We start from the raw sequence: 16,307 nt of genomic DNA on the forward strand, positions 1-16,307 counted from the left end.
GTGTATTCTTTCCTTAGAGACAGAAAATTCAGCACATGAGTGGAAAAGCCACTCCTCTTCCCCTCCATCCTTACCTTGAAATTCCGCTCCCCAGTTTGGGAAGCTTCCAGCACTGGCTGAATACACAGCACATCTGTACCTCTGTACATGTGTCTGCACCTGCTCTTCTTATGGAACACTGACCTTGAAGATCATTCCAGATCATGGTTGGGGTGCAGCTCAGTCGCAGAGCACTGCTTACCTAGCATGGCAAGGCCCTGGTCCCATCCCCATCCCCAGCACCACAAAAAAAAAAAAAAAAAGCCTGGCACCCTCCTCCCCTTTTTTTTCGACAGCCCTGGGGTTAGAACTCAGGGCCTCACACTTGACAGACAGACACCCCATCTTTTTCTTATTGGCACCTATTTAATATTCCGTGTGCAAATTTTCTTCAGATACAGGTTTATGACTCTCAAGTCCCCACAGTTGGAACTATAATAGCGAAATATTGCTCTGCAGGAGTGACAGGAGGAGCTATGTAAAAGGCCAGAGCACTACAGTGTCTTTTCATTAACTCACTGTAGAAATGGCACTTTTAAGCTTCACCATCCAGCAAAACTTCCTGTGGTGACGGCCCTCTGTGCCGATTTTATGCTGTGTGGGACTGCCACCCTACCACAGTCTCTGACGCACTTGAAACATGGCCATGTGGCCTGAACTGGTGATTTTTGTCCATTTTAACTAACTTAGCCATTAAGTAACTACAGCTGCCTAGTGGCTAGTTTACTGGACTCTACAATACGTAGAAAAAGTGTTTTAAGTGTCTCCAAGTGGGTATGTGATCCCAGCTACTTGGGACATGGAGATCAGGAGGATTATAGTTTGAGATCAACGCCAGGCAAAAAATTAGCAAGACCCCATCTTAACCAACAAGCTGGGCGTGGTGGGGCACATTTGTGATCCCAGTTATGCAGGGGGCTTTAGGTACAAGGATCATGGTCCTTGGCTTAACTGCACAAAAACTTGAGATCCTATCTTAAAAATAAATAAAGCAAAAGAGGGCCGGGGCCTGCCCAGCAAGTGGAAGGCCTGAGTTCAAACTTCAGAACTACAAAAAAAAAAAGTCTTCAAGATTTTTCATATCTTTTGTTTGTTGTTTGGAGTTTTATTTTGCTATAACAGAGGCTGGCCTTAACTCGAGATTCTCCTGCCACAGTGCTGGAATTACAGGCCTGCACCACCAGGCCTGGCGATTTTCCCATCTCAAAACATTCATTTGCCTTTGCAGTTTGTTCAGTGTACTTTCCTGGATTCAATGCAGTCGATCTCACATCCAGGCCTATGTAACCCATGAGCTCAAGCTGGGTGGGTGAGAACTATGTAAGGTTCTGTGTTTCCTGTTGGGAAGAGGTATGGGCCTGCAGAATTCTGATCACAGTGCTTGGATCCACAGCAGGACTGCCTTAAGTGAGAAGAAGCCAACTGTGAAGGTCAAATCCCCTGAAAAGAGCAAACCAGATGAAAAGGACCCAGAAAAGTCACCTACCAAAAAGCAAGAAGGTAACCAAGCAGCTTTGGTATGGCACAGGCCATGCCTGCTTCTGTCTGGGAGGCGGAGCCCACGCTGGTACAGCCTCTTGGCAGTGGCCAGACTGACTGGTCTCCCCTGGGGCGGCCCCACTCTCCATGCCCCAGTTCACTTGGCTCTTAGTTTGGGCAGGGCAGCATTTCCAGACTGGGACATATCACTGGCCAATACCAGGAATGCCAGGCTGCCATCTTCAGTGGCCATCAACCTGAGGAGGTCAAAATCATGAAGAGTAGATGGTAGTGACCAAGAAGCAGGGTGGAGCTGGGCCTGGGGCTTGGGAGCAGGGCTGTCATGAGAATTGCTTTGTCAGCTGAGTGCTGCCGACACTTACAGAAAAAAGGGTGTTGGGAAACAGCACTGTGACCCTGGAGGCACAGGAGATTACGGGGAGGAGGGAGAAGCCAGCTGAACTCCTGATGCCATGCACTCTTCCTTCATCAGTTCCCGAGGAGAAGTACCTGACTTTGGAAGGGTTCCACAAATTCGTCATTGACCGAGCCAAGCAAGACATCCGGAGCGTCTGGAGGGCGATTTTATCCTGTGGCTATGACCTTCACTTTGAGAGGTAAGAGGCTGTCCCTCAGCCCAGGTGACATCCAGTTCTCAGGAACTGGATGATCTCCAAGCAAATGCATCCAGGGGAGCTGGGCTGTCCCCTGCTTGGCTTATAATGAATGCTGCCAGCCCAGGCAAAGAGTTCAGGAGACGCTATCTCAAAAACACCCATCACAAAAAAAAGAAAAAAAAAAACAAAACAAGGCCGGTCAAGCAACTTAAGGTGTAGGCCCTGAGTTCAAACCCCAGTACCGGAAAAAAAAAAAAGGAATCTTCCTCCAGCTCCTAACTTTACTCCCAGTCTCCATAGCTCACTCTCTAGCTAGGGCCTGGGCCCAGCCAGGCCCTGCTCACCAGGTCTCCAGGGCCAGACAAATCTGACCTCTCTTTCCTGTCTCCATGTGACTACAAGCAGGCAACATGCTTGCAGTCCAGAGGAGGCCCCTGTCCTCTGGCCCTCTCTTACAAAGCCACTTAGTCTGTGCCCAGCAAGACATTCCAAAGAAGGAGGACCTGCTCCGACTTAGGCATTCATAAACACAGGTTTTCAGAATTGAGGAATTGCATCAACATTGAAGGCTCAGAGTCAATCCCCAGGTGGGTCTTTGCATCATGGACTTTTTTAGAACTCAGCAAGAGTGCTGACTTTGGGGATTTTGTGGGAAGATAAAATTACCTGTTTTAGATTAGAAATTGCCAGTGGGAAAGAACAAAGCGGTCTGCAAACGGCTCTGAAGTGAATGAACGCTCCTCATTCCTCATAGAAGGGCTGGCCCAGCGTAGCTGTAGCTCTGCACTGGCAGAGTCTTCCCTGCTCACCACCAGCTATCTGAGGAGAGCTGGGGCAGCTGCCGTGTCAGCCCACCCCCAAACCGATTTTTTAGGCAGTGTTCTAAACAAAGTCCATAAACCCAGAAACTGTAATCCACAACCAGTGCAGTGTCACTGAGCCAGCTCTCATTTTGCAGGTTCCGGTGCCTGTTGGCAGAAAGGCACCTGGGCAGGGACTTTCCAAGAGAAGGCCTCCTCTCTCTCTGAGGCCCTGTGGGTGGGACTGAGGTGGCTGGTAGTGACACTGCCCCTCCTGTCGCCTGAGACAGCCCCTCCTACAGCAGTGTGGCCAGTATGCCGAGTGCCTACTGGAGGAGCCAGGGGCTCTGGGACTTGTAACTCCTCCAGGCACCTGCCCCTGCTAATAGGCCAGCCTGCCTTCCTTGGTTACTAGTGTGATGTGTGTGGAAGAAGGACATGCACATGTGCAGGCATGGACACAGTGTCCCATGGGCCTGTGGGCAGAGATCATGGCTGGACGATGCTCACAGTAAAACATCTTTGCTGACGTTTTTCTGGAGTAGATATCTTCAGCCCACTGGAGCAGGGTCGGACCAGACACCCTGCTCTGAGCACAGCTTTTTCATTTTCCACATCATCAGTGTTCTGATGGCTTTCCTTCACCACAGCTGCTCCACGTGGTGAACTTGTTCAGTAACTCCCCCAGTGACAGACGTCCGGGTTGCAGCTGACGGGGCTGTGATAACTCAGCCCCAGCAGGCGGTGCACTGTGCCTGCCTGACCGCCAGCCCTGCGGTGACTGCTGGACTGGGGCTGCTGGGCAGGGGTGGCCTTGTCCTAGCCACCAGCAGCCGTGCACTTCTGCTACTGTAAACACACCAAGGCTCAGAAAGGGGGTGTGGCCTCGATTTCACCTGATGACCCCACAGCCCTCCTTCCCCTAACACCAGGGCAGCGCATGGGTGTTGCTAGACTTTCCAGAAGGCCGCTTCGTGCACACCCCCCACGCACCAAGGCCATCTGGCCAGCATGCTCCAGGGCTGGGCCTCTTCACGGGGGTCCAGCAGCACTCTGAGTGAGAGTGTCCCACCTGGTCCCCCTTCCCTGCCCAGGTGCGCCTGCATTGATGTCCGACATGCACAGAAGGCCTCCAGGAAGTGGACCCTGGAGATGGATGTGGCACTTGTGCAGTACATCAACCGGCTGTGCCGCCACCTGGCCATCACACCAGCGCGGCTCCATCCCCACGAGGTGTACCTGGATGCTGCAGACGCCACTGACCCCCGGGTGGCCTGTCTCTCGAGTATGTGGCCCCTGGAGCTCCCCCTCCCCACTACCCAGTGAGGGCGTGCCCCTGACCAGGGCATTTCATGGGCTCTGTGCCATTTAGCCTCCATTGCAGAAATCTTGTGAACCCTTACTACATACCCATTGCGTAGAGACAAGGAACCGAGGCTGCAACTTCACTAATCTCGGGCCTTTTTTCTGCTTATTACAACACAAACAAGCCTCGGGTACAGAAACACAGGGCTAGACAGTGATGACCACCACCCTGCCAGGCCCTGTCCAGAGCTGTCCACAGAGGCCAGGCTGCTGTGGGCAGTGAGAGGGTCAGACACCTGCCACCCTGCAGCTGTCGCATTGTGCTGGGGCAGCACGATTTTATGAAAGTTGGGAATGCACGCCAATAATAAAACCCTACATCCACCGAGTCAGCTGGGCAGAGCCCACTGCAAGTGACTACGTGCAGTGTGCCACCAGCTGTTGCCTCGCCTGGCTCCAGTTTTGGGGCCCCTGCCTCATCAACACCCAGGAAGAAAGATGGACAAGGAGTTGTCCCTGATACCAGTCTTTCCCGGTGGGCAAGGTCACCATGGCTGTGACGATGAATAGTTGAAAGGCAGTGTACTGGTGGTACAACTTCTGGCTTTGATAGATGTCATCCCTGGGTGACAAGTTCCCAGGACTTCCCACTATTCTTGCAACGTCCCATAGTCTATAATTACTTCAGAAAGAAAAGTTAAAAAATAATACAGGGCTGGGAGTGGAGTTCATTGGTAGAGCATTTGCTTAGCATGTACAAAGCCCTGGGTTCCATCCCCAGCACCACAAAAAGTAACAATAATAACACTGCACAATAGGTGCCCTCATCTGGCCCAAGGGAAGGCCAGGGCCTTGGATTCCCAGGGTCGTGGCCTTCACCTGCTTGTCGTCAGCTCGGCACAGCGTCTTGGGCGTCCCAGGACTAGTATCCACTGCTGGGAGCCCCTGATCCCACTCTAACTAGCCCCCCAGGGTGGGGCCTCTAACTTGCCTCAGCTGCCACCCCACCTGACCACCCTGTCCTGCAGGCGTGCCTATCGAGAGTCTGCGCCTGCGTTTTGCCCTTCTGCAGTCACTTAACACCACACTGGAGACTTTCTTCCTGCCCCTGGTGGAGCTGCGGCAGACGCCCGTGTACACCCACAGCATCGCTGCCTTGCTGAAGGAGGCCAAAGGTCAGTGCTGGGCCACAACCCACAGCAGAGTGACCAGGCCTGGTGGGGGCTTCAGCCACCCACCCTTAGACTAGCAGGACCCCCAGGGCAACTACTTAATTACAAAAGTAGTGTACTTTGAAAAAAGGAAACAGTGTTTTCAAAGTATGTAGAAATGTACAGAGTTAAAGCTTGGTGCCGTATCAACAGATGAGTGCCTGTCCTTCCGGTCTCTTCTGCTGACACTCATCAGATGCACCCACCTTTTGTCTTTTTTGTTCAGTCAAAAATGAGTGTTGTTTTTATTTACACCTTTCACTCACCGTGTTTCCTCTGTGAGTGGGAGTTGACGCCCACTTAGCGTCTGGACAGGTGTAGCACAGTGCCCTGCACAAAGCCAGGCCCACCTGGCACCAGACTTCAGAAGACTCCAAGGGGGTGGCAAGGGCTCCACCGTGCCCAGGGTGACTTGGAAGGAGTGGAAGCCGCCCACCCCTGCCTCTCTCCCACACTCCTCTCTTCAGGGCTGATCTTTTATGACACGAAGGTGATGGTGATGAATCGGGTTCTGAATGTCACTGTGCAGAGGACAGCTGACCACGCAGCACCTGAGATCACCTTGGACCCGCTGGAGATTGTGGGAGGTAGGGTTGCCTGCGAGCCGGCGCAGACGAAGCTTCCAGAAGGGATCCTTCCAGCCTTATACATCCTGCGGCCTCCTGCTGCCTCCGTCCTTGTGCCCTGGGGTCTCCGTGTGTGGCTTCCAGCTCTGGAGTGGTCTCAGGCCCTGTAGGCAGCGGGAGGAAGGGGACAGCAGAGGGGCCGTGCCCTCCCTGGAGGCCCGCCTGTCTGTTCCCTCACCGACACCTGGCCTGGAGAGGCATAGGCAACCATGCTGACCAGACACATGTCCACCAAGCTTCTGGTTCTGGGGTCAAGGACAAGGAAGGTGGCTGCTGGGGAGCCCGGAGTTGGGATGCAGCCTGTGGAGACAGAGATGCAGGACTCGAGGGAGGAGCCAGGAAGGAAGGCCAGAGAGGACCTTGAGGAGGCAATCAGAAGCAGCTCCAGGCAGTTCTACCACTTGTGCTCTGGCTGACAGGGATTTTTTTGTTTTGTTTTATGGAGGTTTGTTTTGTTTTGGTGGCACTGGGGTTTGAATTCAGGGTCTCATGCTTGCTAGGCAGGTGCTCTTACCACTTGAGCCACTCCACCAGCCCTTTTTTGGTGATGGGTTTTTTTCGAAATAGGGTCTCAAGAACTATTTGCCCAGGCTGGCCTTGAACCACAATCCTCCTGATCTCTGCCTCCTTAGTAGCTGGGATTACAGGTGGGAGCTACCAGCACCCAACTGGCTGAGAAGTTTTAAGCTGTTCTGAGAGGAGAGGGAAAGCAGAGAAGTGGGCTAAGCCTCCCAGGTGGGTCTGTCCTGGGTGGAAGGACAGAATGGCCACCAGAGATTGCAATCTGTCCCTTTTCTCTCCCCAGGAGAAATCCGAACCTCTGAGAACTCCTACTTCTGCCAGGCTGCCAGGCAGCTGGCCTCTGTGCCGTCTTCTCAGCTCTGTGTCAAGCTGGCCAGCGGCGGTGACCCCACCTATGCCTTTAACATCCGCTTCACCGGGGAGGAGGTCCACGGCACCAGTAAGTGGCCCCTCCAGGGGATGCTGTCACCAGCCACTGCCTTGGGTGGGGCAGGTTTTAAAGTGATTCATTAGCAATCTGCCCTCATCACTGTACACTGCAGAAGCCAGGGCTGCCCACAGTGGCCAGCCTCCACCCACTTGCCCCTGGCCCCACAGAGGACATGGGAACTGAAGCCAGCAACGCTCTACTTGTTGGTGGCCCATTGCGAAGGTTAGCAGCCTTCTTTCCCAGCCAGAGCCCAGGCTAAAGAGCTGGTTGAGCCAAAAGCTTCTGTGCCCCACGGGACAGGATGCAGGGCACACAGTCACAATGGGGTGAGGAAAGGCAGCTTAGCAGGTGGCCCTTCTGACCCTTCCAGCTGTGTTTGGCCCTTGACCCTCAGACGCTCAGGACCTGACTCCTGGTATGAGTGGGAGAACCCCGCTCCATCCTCACTTCCTTCTGTTCGGCTCCAGAGACACTGTTGCTACAGCAGCCTCACGGGCAGGGAGCGTGGCACCCTGTGGGCAGACCCCTCTTCAGTGAGCACTGGGTCACTGAGCAAGCTCTCAGAACGTGCCAGGCGTGGGTGCCACACCTCAAACCCTTGGGTGCCAAGGCCAGCATCGCCCCATCGCACTGATAGGGAGTGGGGAAACCAAAGGCTCCGAGGTTTTTCCAGGGTCAGCAGGGTTTAGAGCCAGGCCTGGCTTTGAGGGCTTTGGGGCTTGGGAGCCACCTGCCTTTCCAGAAAGCCAGGCACCTGCACAGTGTGCTCAGAGCTTCCTGACTAGCGCTCCAGCCAGGTAACTCAGCATCCAGAGGAGACACGGTGACAGGAGCAGCTTTGCCAGAAAGCCGAGGTCAAAAAGTGGCCAGGGGTGGGGGTTGCTGGTGTCCTCTCCCTGCCCTGGTGCATCTGCCAGGTTCACTGAGAAAATGCAGGCTCTGGAAGATGGCGGAGGCAGTGCTGAGCCAAGCACAGATGACCCTGCTCTCAGCATAGCCCGGGGATATGGGTGTGGCTCAGACAAGCCCAAGATGAGGACAGGCTTGCAGCTGGGAGACGGGCCCACTGTGGCACTGGCCTCATTTGGCCCTTGACACAGCCTGCACACTACCATCCCTCCTTTGCTAGATGGCTCTGAGATCCCGAGTGGCATGCTGTCCCTGGTAAGCAGTGCAGCTAGGCTCACCCTCAGTTTTCCTTCCACCCAAGGTCAAGTTGGCAAATGAGTTGACCTTAGGGGTCACAGGCGAGGTGGGGCCTCACCTGGGGACAGGCCTGGTGCTGACGGTCTCGCCCACCCTGCAGGTGGCTCTTTCCGCCACTTCCTGTGGCAGGTGTGTAAAGAGCTTCAGAGCTCCTCCCTGTCGCTGCTCCTGCTGTGCCCCAGCTCGGCTGTCAACAAGAACAAGGTGAGGCCCAGGCAGCACGTTCAGGCTTGGGGACAGAGGCTTGATCTCACAGCGCATGTCCTCAGGGCTCTACGCCCTCCCCCACAACCTTGGTCTGGGTGGGCCGGACCCTTGCCACACTGGCTGGGTAGACTCAGGGACAGGGTTGTGTCCTGGCAGCGCTTCTTTCTCACCCGCCATGGGGTGCAGTCGCCTGGGATGTGTGCTCAGGGTGGCTTCAGATGCCCCCCCTTGCAGGGTAAGTACATCCTGACGCCGAGCCCCATCACCTATGGAGAGGAGCAACTGCTGCACTTCCTGGGCCAGCTGCTGGGGATCGCCATGCGAGCCGACGTGCCTCTTCCGCTGGACCTCCTGCCGTCCTTCTGGAAGACACTGGTGGGCGAGCCCCTCGACCCCGACCAGGACCTGCAGGAAGCAGACATCCTCACCTACAACTACGTCAAGAAGTTTGAGAGTGTAAGTGAAGGCGCTTTTGCCCTGGGGCCTTCTGTGTCACCTCTACTCAAGGACCTGAGCTGTCCCCAGGACTGATTGGGGTCACCATAGAGTGTTAGCAGTGTCCAGACAGGCTTTTCTCAGGGGCAGAGCCTCTGGCTTCCCTCCCTGCTAACAGAAGCATACTGGGTGACGTGACCAGCCCTGCTGGGTCCATTCACAACAGCCATCCCGACAGACACGGGTAGAAGGAAACATTGATGGGGGCAGCTACCAGGTCTGGTCTATTTTTAAGACCTATTTGGGGGCCTCAGAAAGGGCACGAGAAGTGTGTCGTGGGTGTCCTGCGAGACTGGCCAGGAAGGCATTGGAGATGACGCTCTTCCTCCCTCTCCTTGCGCTCATTTGGGACACACAGGGACGTTGAGGCCGCGGCGGCGTCTGACCATGGCCTCCTGGAGGAGGAGGTGGCCAGGGCTCAGGCTGTTGACTGGGCCTATGGAGGCGCTCAGGACCCCGCGTTGGCTCGGCAAGCTTCTCAGCCCTGCATGAGCCCAGCTCTGGCTCACGTCCTGTCCTTGGGGAGCTCCAGACTGTCCTCTGTAAGGCCAAGGCTGAGGCCTTTCTGTTCTCACAACCACCACAAGGGGAAAGTAAGGCTCAGCTCAGAGAGGTGACATGACTGGCCCAGGTCCTCTCCACTTGTCAGGAACACAGCTACCAAGGAACCCAGGTCTGTCCAGCTCCAAAGCCTGAGCTCTCGGCACCACACATTTCTCCTCACTGGGCAGAGGGCAAGTGTGGCCTCAGAGCCAGCCTCCCCTCGGGCCTCCTTCCTTTGCTCACAGAGGCGACACTGGATATGTTCCAGGAAGAAGTGCTCTGGGCTTGTCACCACCAGGTTCACTGCTGAGGACAGAGGATAGGCCCTGACCCTGAGCCCCACCTGTCACTGTCCTAAGCAGCAGGCTTGCTCTCTTGTGGGTCAGGCCCTGTCACCTCCCATAACTCAGCATGTACATCCCAGTGTCTCTTGGACCCTAATTTCAGTGTGCCAGTTGGTGGGAGCGGCCTGTACATCCTACTCAGGGCTCTCTGGTAGCAAGAAACCCCAACTACAACAACTTAGGGTCATTAAAAATATGTTGGTTTTTTTTGGTGGCACTGGGGTTAGAACTCAGGCCCTTGAACTTGCTAGGCAGGCGCTCTACTACTTGAGCCACAACCCTTTCTCACTGTAGTCATTTTTTAACAGGGTCTTACATTTTTATTTTGTCCAGGGCTGACCTCAGACCACAATCCTCCTAACCAATGGTCTCCCATACAGCTGGAACAGCAGACGCACACCACTACACTCAGTTTGTTGACTGAGATGAGGTCTCACTAACGTTTTGCTCAGGCTAGCCTCAAACTGTGTACCTCCTGATCTCTGCTTCCTGAGTAGCTGGGATTATAGATGTGAGCCACTGTGCCCAGCTATATACTCTCAAAGGTTGTTGGAATGGGGAGTGGCTCAAGTGTAGTAGAATGCCTGCCTAGCAAGCATGAGGGCCTAAGTTCAAACCCCAGTACTAAAAAGTAGAAAAAACCTTATTCACTCTTAGGAAGCACAGGTAGGGGTGGAGTGGGATGGGAGAAGCATGGATTGATTATAGGTTTGGCCTCAGGCAGGGCTAAACCCAGGTGCTCAAATAAGGTCAGCAAGAATCAGTCTCAGTGCTGGGAATGGTAGAGCACTGCCGAGCATGTGCTGTGAGGCCCTGTGTTCCACACCTGGCATCACACACATGTCAGTCTCAGAAGCCAGGCCCAGTGGCACACCTGGCGTCCCAGCACTAGGGAGGTGAGGTAAGATGCTGGGGGTCAGGGTCAGCCTGGGCTGCGTCGTGAGGCCGTCTCAAGCCAGTGAATCTGTCTCAGGTGGTCTCGCAGCATGCTAGCAAGGATGGCCTCAGCAGTCCCAGGTGCGCCATGGTGTCACTGGATGCATACCAGTGACAGGGCTGCTGCGTGCAGACAGTAAGAGAAGCCCTGAGACACGGCAGGTCCGTCATGGGCCCATCCGTACGGCCAAGAGTGGAACTGCCTGAACTTGGCATTTGCCCAGATGAGGGTCAGACTTGCAGCAGGGCTGTGGTCAGCCTCGCTCTGCCCCTGCCCCGCAGATCAGCGACGAGACTGAGCTGGAGGCCCTGTGTGCCGAGATCGCCTCCCAGCACCTGGCCACCGAGAGCCCCGACGGTCCCAACAAGCCCTGCTGCAGGTTCACCTACTTGACCATGACGGGCGAGGAGGTGGAGCTGTGCAGCCACGGCCGGCACATCCCCGTGGCGTGAGTGCGCACACGATTGTGGGAGGGCACTGGACTTGGGTGATGCAGACGAACCTAGGTCAGGTGACAGGTGGATGTCACCAGGGGAGGGGTATCAGGCAGGATATTGGGTGACAGAAAAGGCAGTTTTCAGCTAAAGACCTTAAGGAAACAGCACACCTGAGAGAGGGGACAGCCAGAGACGCAAAAGGAATGAGCCCCAGGACAGGGATGACCTGGCACCTGGGCCAGAGGCCACCCCAGAGGATTAGGGCCTCTGGCTGAGTGGTGTGGCCCCCAGCACAAGAGCAGCCCGTCAGCCTCTTGGGTTCTCCATCAGCAGCACTCCTTGCCCTGGCAGGTGGGAGAACAAGGACATGTACGCAGCAGCCATCCGGAGCCTGCGGCTGCGTGAGCTGCAGAACGCAGAGTGCGTGACAGCCGTGCGGGCCGGCCTGGGCTCCATCATCCCCCTGCAGCTGCTTACCACCCTCAGCCCACTGGAGATGGAGCTGCGGACCTGTGGCCTCCCCTACATCAACCTCGAGTTCCTGAAGGTGGGTGGTCAGGCCATGGCACCAGACCTCAACCCCCATCTCCTTTGGCCCTGATGGCAGTGTCCTGTCTCAGCTCTGTCACCACCACAGACTCTGTCACTGTCATTGTCATAACTGCCCCGTGCTGTAGCCCCCACTCAACCCTGCTGCACCCTACCCAGGACGGGGCCCAGCCTGCAGACCCCAGGGCTCACACCTGGGCCTGTTCCCTAGGCCCACACCATGTACCAGGTGGGGCTGATGGAGACGGACCAGCACATCGAGTTCTTCTGGGGAGCTCTGGAGACATTCACACAGGAGGAGCTCTGCAAGTTCATCAAGTTCGCCTGCAACCAGGAGCGGATCCCATTCACCTGCCCCTGCAAGGACGGCGGCCCCGACACAGCCCACGTGCCCCCGTACCCGATGAAGATCGCCCCTCCGGACGGCACGGCAGGTCTGCCCTCGCCAGCTGCTGCCCCAAGGGGGACCCTCAGGCGAACAGCCCCCCCCCCCCCCCACACACACACACACTGAAACCTACAAATACAGAAGAGGAAAAGGGACATGGCAGTCAATGCTTTGAGAGGCTGGAAATCCAGAGCTTTTAAAATCTCCTGACTTCAATTTACAGTGCCAGGGATCAAACCCAGGGCCTCTGGCATGCTAGGGAAGCACCCTACCGCTGAGCCACACCCACACCCAGCCCCTGGTTTTTATTTATTTATTTATTTTGCAGTGCTGGGATTTGAACTGAGGGCCTACACCTTGAGCTACTCCACCAGCCCTTTTGGTGTTAGGCATTTTTAAGATAGTGTCTCATGAACTGTTTGCCTGGGCTGGCTTCCAACCACGATCCTACTGATCTCTGCCTCCTCCGTAGCTAGGATTACAGGCCTGAGCCACCAGCGCCTGGCTCCTAGTCTCATTTTAAATGCAGGGGGGATAAAAGCACTTTGCTGGCAGAGCAAACCTGTGCAGCCAAATTCCTAGGCCCTTAGCCCCCTCATTCTGGGCCCTGGGGTGGGCTTGCAGCTGCCCAAGGGGCCAGCCTGAAGGAAGAGGCCAGGCAGGCCCACTGTCTAACGCAGGCGTGCTGTGACTCCTGCAGGTTCCCCAGACTCTCGCTATATCCGCGTGGAGACGTGCATGTTCATGGTCAAGCTCCCCCAGTACTCCTCTCTGGAAATCATGCTGGAAAAACTGCGCTGTGCCATTCACTACCGCGAAGATCCCCTCAGTGGCTGATGGGAAAGAGCCTCCAGAATTAGGCTGTCACCAAGGCACCGTGATGCCAGCTGGGGAAGCCTGCCACTGCAGGCACGTCCCTCCAGAGCCCTGTGTGAGGAGTTGGTGACCTTTTGCTTTTCCGAACTTTCGTCCACATTCCAGGGCCTCCTGGAAGACTTAGCCTTTTGTATTTGTCCGTTTCGTGATGGGTGGGTTCTTTTGCTGCTGTTTGTGGTGTATCTGTATGATAGTTTAGTTCCCAGTTTGTGTCTAATTTGATCTTCCTGGACGTTGTCCCTCATGGCTACCACATTCTGATGCCATAAGGCCCCAGCTGATTCCTCATCACAGAACCACCCAGCAGGAAGCTGGAGTTGAGATGACCTGTCACTCAAAGCGTCCTGTTCTTTCTGCAAATCGTCTCCACAAACACACTCATGGCCAGTCCTGTCCTCTGCCTCGCACTGGCGTCTCCCAGAGGCAGCTCCTGCAGGCCTCCTTCCATCCTGAGACAGCAGGGCCAGTGCCCAAACCCACAACAGACACACAGGGAGCTTTGTTAGTCTGTTTTAGAATTTGTTCCCAGCCTTGGTTTTTCTGAGGAAAAGCCCACAGTGGTTCCCCTCCCACAGCCATACCTGCCACCTGTTTCTTCTGGGCCCCCGGGGTGACAATTTCCCCAGGACTCCTGGGAGCAGAGACCTGAACTAAGGCTCCAGGCCTTAAGTTCATATGCAGGCTCGGTGCATCCGACTGCAGGCGCTGAGAGGACACCCGGAGCTGCAAGGACAGTGCAGGTGGGGCCTTTTCCAAAACTGTTTAACAGGAAAGCACATGATTCAAGCCTACCCCACTTCCGTGCTCAGAAATGGCCCTTCCTCATGCCACGGCAATGAGGAAAAGAGGAAAGGGCTACATGCCTGTTTTTTAAAGACTGTCCGAGGTGCTCTGCCTAATCCAGGGTCTGCTTCAGTGACTCAGACCTTCAAGTTCAGATGGAGACTCCAAGGGGTCCCTCTGTTCCCCAGCTGGCCTACCCAGCACCCCTCACACCCCAGTAAGTGTGTGTGCCAGGGCTGAGCTGCCTGCAGTTTCACCCACTGCCCCAGCACGTCTGTGCCCCAAATACGTCTTTGTCCACTGGTACTTTGTTCAGGAGCAGCACGTGCCACCTTGTTGGACGCTGTCATTTTGGGCCTTGCCTGTTCTCAGAGTGGCAGTGCTGTAGTTACTGTATGATATTGCGCACACAAGGTCCTGAGTGAGTGCTGTCTGGAAGTCTGAGGAAGAGGGTGCCACCATTCCTCCGTTCTGCAGTGGCCTCGGTTGTTGGAAGGCATGTGAGCTTTTGTTAGCACTGTCAGCATCCATCTCCTCCCTGTTCTGCTTAGGCAAAGCATTAAGAACCATTACAGAAAAGAGCCCCAACCCGAGGACGAGGTAAACTTAGGTTCGCTGGTGACGGCTGCATCAGTCGCATGGGATGTGCCTGCATCCCATGGAGGTGAGTGCCTGCAGGTCCCCTCCTCTGAAAAAAGATGGCTGCCACAGCCCCTGTGATGGGGGCAGAGGTCACATGAGGAATGTGCTCCTGATGAGGAGCCTCTTATTTCGTTTCTGCATAATGAAAGAGCCTTTGAATTTACTACAAGTGGTTTTTCCTCCATCTTCCAATTGTTTGGTTCCCCCCAGTCATCTCGAGTGGACTTGGTTTCTGCCAGCAACCGCCCCAAGAGGGGTTCCGGAAGCTTCTTTGGCCATCACTTGATTAGGCAACAGCTGTGAGTGAGATCGCTGCTGCTAACTCAGCTGCGTCTCCCAGAGAGCACACTGAGGTCCAGACAGACCCAAACCTTGGCCCTAAACATTGTGTGCTGTACAGTTACTTGATGTATATTTATTATAATTATTTATGGTTGCATTTAATCCGATGCTGTTTACACTAGGCTGTGTAAAGGAAGCTCACTACAGGAAAAAACGTCACACCAATAAATAACCTCCATCTAGTTCTGACCTTCCCTAAGAGTTTGATCATCTACACTTGCTAAGCAAGGTCGAGCCGGCGCTGCCTGGATGGCGCTGATACTTGAGTGCCTCCAGGTGACTAGGAATTAAAGCGTTTCTAATTATTATGGTCTCTTTGCACTGGACGTGATTCTTACTCCACTATACTCACAAACTGCCCAATCTCTTAAGTCTGTACTTAAGGTACGACTGAAGAGGTGGGGAGCCGGGTCAAAGCTAAACCTAACCCTGCATGTCCTGCCCGCCAGTTACTCTTGTGCCTAGGGTGGGGGTTTTCCATGGAGAATGCTACCACAGTCCTCCAAGAACAGACCAAACGTCTAGCTCTGCCCTGGTTGTGCAGAAGGGCAGTGCAGGGAAGAGGTGAACCTTTTTCTTGCACACCCACCCCCTGCCTCCATTTCAGTACTAGAACCCAGCTCAGTTCTACTTGCTTGTCCCCTCTTACTGCTCCATGGTAGTCCTCACCCAGACCATTCCATGCTTCATTTACGCACTCCACCCTCCTTGTACTTAATAAACACTACTTTTAGTGGGAGCATCCCAAATGCATCTTTACTGTAAGAAAAGCAGACTCTTAAATGTGGAGCAAGCAGCTTTTCTCCCTGATCCTCACTGCTGCCTCACAGTGCTGGAAACAGGGACTGGAAGCAGCCACTCACAGCAAACAGAAGGCCTCTGTTTCAACTTGAGACTCTCGGAAATGAAGGCCTAAGCTCTCTGCCCAGCTAAGCACAGCAAGGATTCCCCTGTTCTCCAGCGCTCAGGCTGTCTCCTGGGATGCTTCTTGAAAAATAAGTATATTTGAAAAATCTACCACCCAATAACGGAAGACAGCTAGCATCAGATTAAAATCACCCTGAGGTTTCAGATAAACATGTGACCCATCAGAATCCCCAGGTCTTTGGGCAGTGTAGCTGGCAACTATTTTTGGCGCCATCTACTCCATTGTTCTCCACCCATCAACTCTGCTGGGTGTAAAACCAGCAGAAACGCATACACACACTTAGCAGCACCCAAAGTCACAGCCAAACCGTGCACCAGGTGAAGGCCATCTACAGTGGAGTAGGAAATCACACTGCACAAAGCAACAAGCAACTGCTACAAGCAACATGGCTGAGTCAGACGCATAACGAGCAGCAAAAGCCAGTGCTAGCCAGGCGCTGGTGTCTCATGCCTGTAGTCCTCGATACTTGGGAAGCTAAAATCAGAAGGATCACAGTTCAAGGCCAGCCTGGGTAAACAGTTCCCAAGACCCTATCTCCAAAATAGCCAGAGCAGAACAGAGTGGAGGTGTCACTCCAGTGGTAGAGTGCCTGCTTTGGAAG

General features: G+C 54.6%; 1 protein-coding gene across 6 annotated transcripts in view; it reads left to right on the forward strand.

The window, feature by feature from the left end:
• Nucleotides 1-15,086, forward strand: part of Hectd4 (HECT domain E3 ubiquitin protein ligase 4) — a 158,279-nt gene extending 143,193 nt beyond the window's left edge. For 5 of the 6 annotated variants that reach the window (XM_074061225.1, XM_074061223.1, XM_074061226.1 and 2 more), the window contains exons 65-76: nucleotides 1,433-1,539; nucleotides 2,012-2,135; nucleotides 4,030-4,220; nucleotides 5,269-5,415; nucleotides 5,919-6,038; nucleotides 6,883-7,038; nucleotides 8,336-8,439; nucleotides 8,677-8,898; nucleotides 11,043-11,209; nucleotides 11,550-11,745; nucleotides 11,959-12,181; nucleotides 12,836-15,086. In XM_074061225.1, coding sequence (XP_073917326.1) covers nucleotides 1,433-1,539; nucleotides 2,012-2,135; nucleotides 4,030-4,220; nucleotides 5,269-5,415; nucleotides 5,919-6,038; nucleotides 6,883-7,038; nucleotides 8,336-8,439; nucleotides 8,677-8,898; nucleotides 11,043-11,209; nucleotides 11,550-11,745; nucleotides 11,959-12,181; nucleotides 12,836-12,972 — 1,894 coding nt within the window. In that variant the 3' untranslated portion in view covers nucleotides 12,973-15,086. The remainder of the gene's footprint in view (nucleotides 1-1,432; nucleotides 1,540-2,011; nucleotides 2,136-4,029; nucleotides 4,221-5,268; nucleotides 5,416-5,918; nucleotides 6,039-6,882; nucleotides 7,039-8,335; nucleotides 8,440-8,676; nucleotides 8,899-11,042; nucleotides 11,210-11,549; nucleotides 11,746-11,958; nucleotides 12,182-12,835) is intronic. The other variant, XM_074061224.1, reaches the window with a different exon arrangement.
• Nucleotides 15,087-16,307: the final 1,221 nt, after the last annotated feature.

Source organism: Castor canadensis, chromosome 18 (genome assembly GCF_047511655.1).
Source record: "Castor canadensis chromosome 18, mCasCan1.hap1v2, whole genome shotgun sequence".
Lineage (NCBI taxonomy): Eukaryota > Metazoa > Chordata > Mammalia > Rodentia > Castoridae > Castor > Castor canadensis.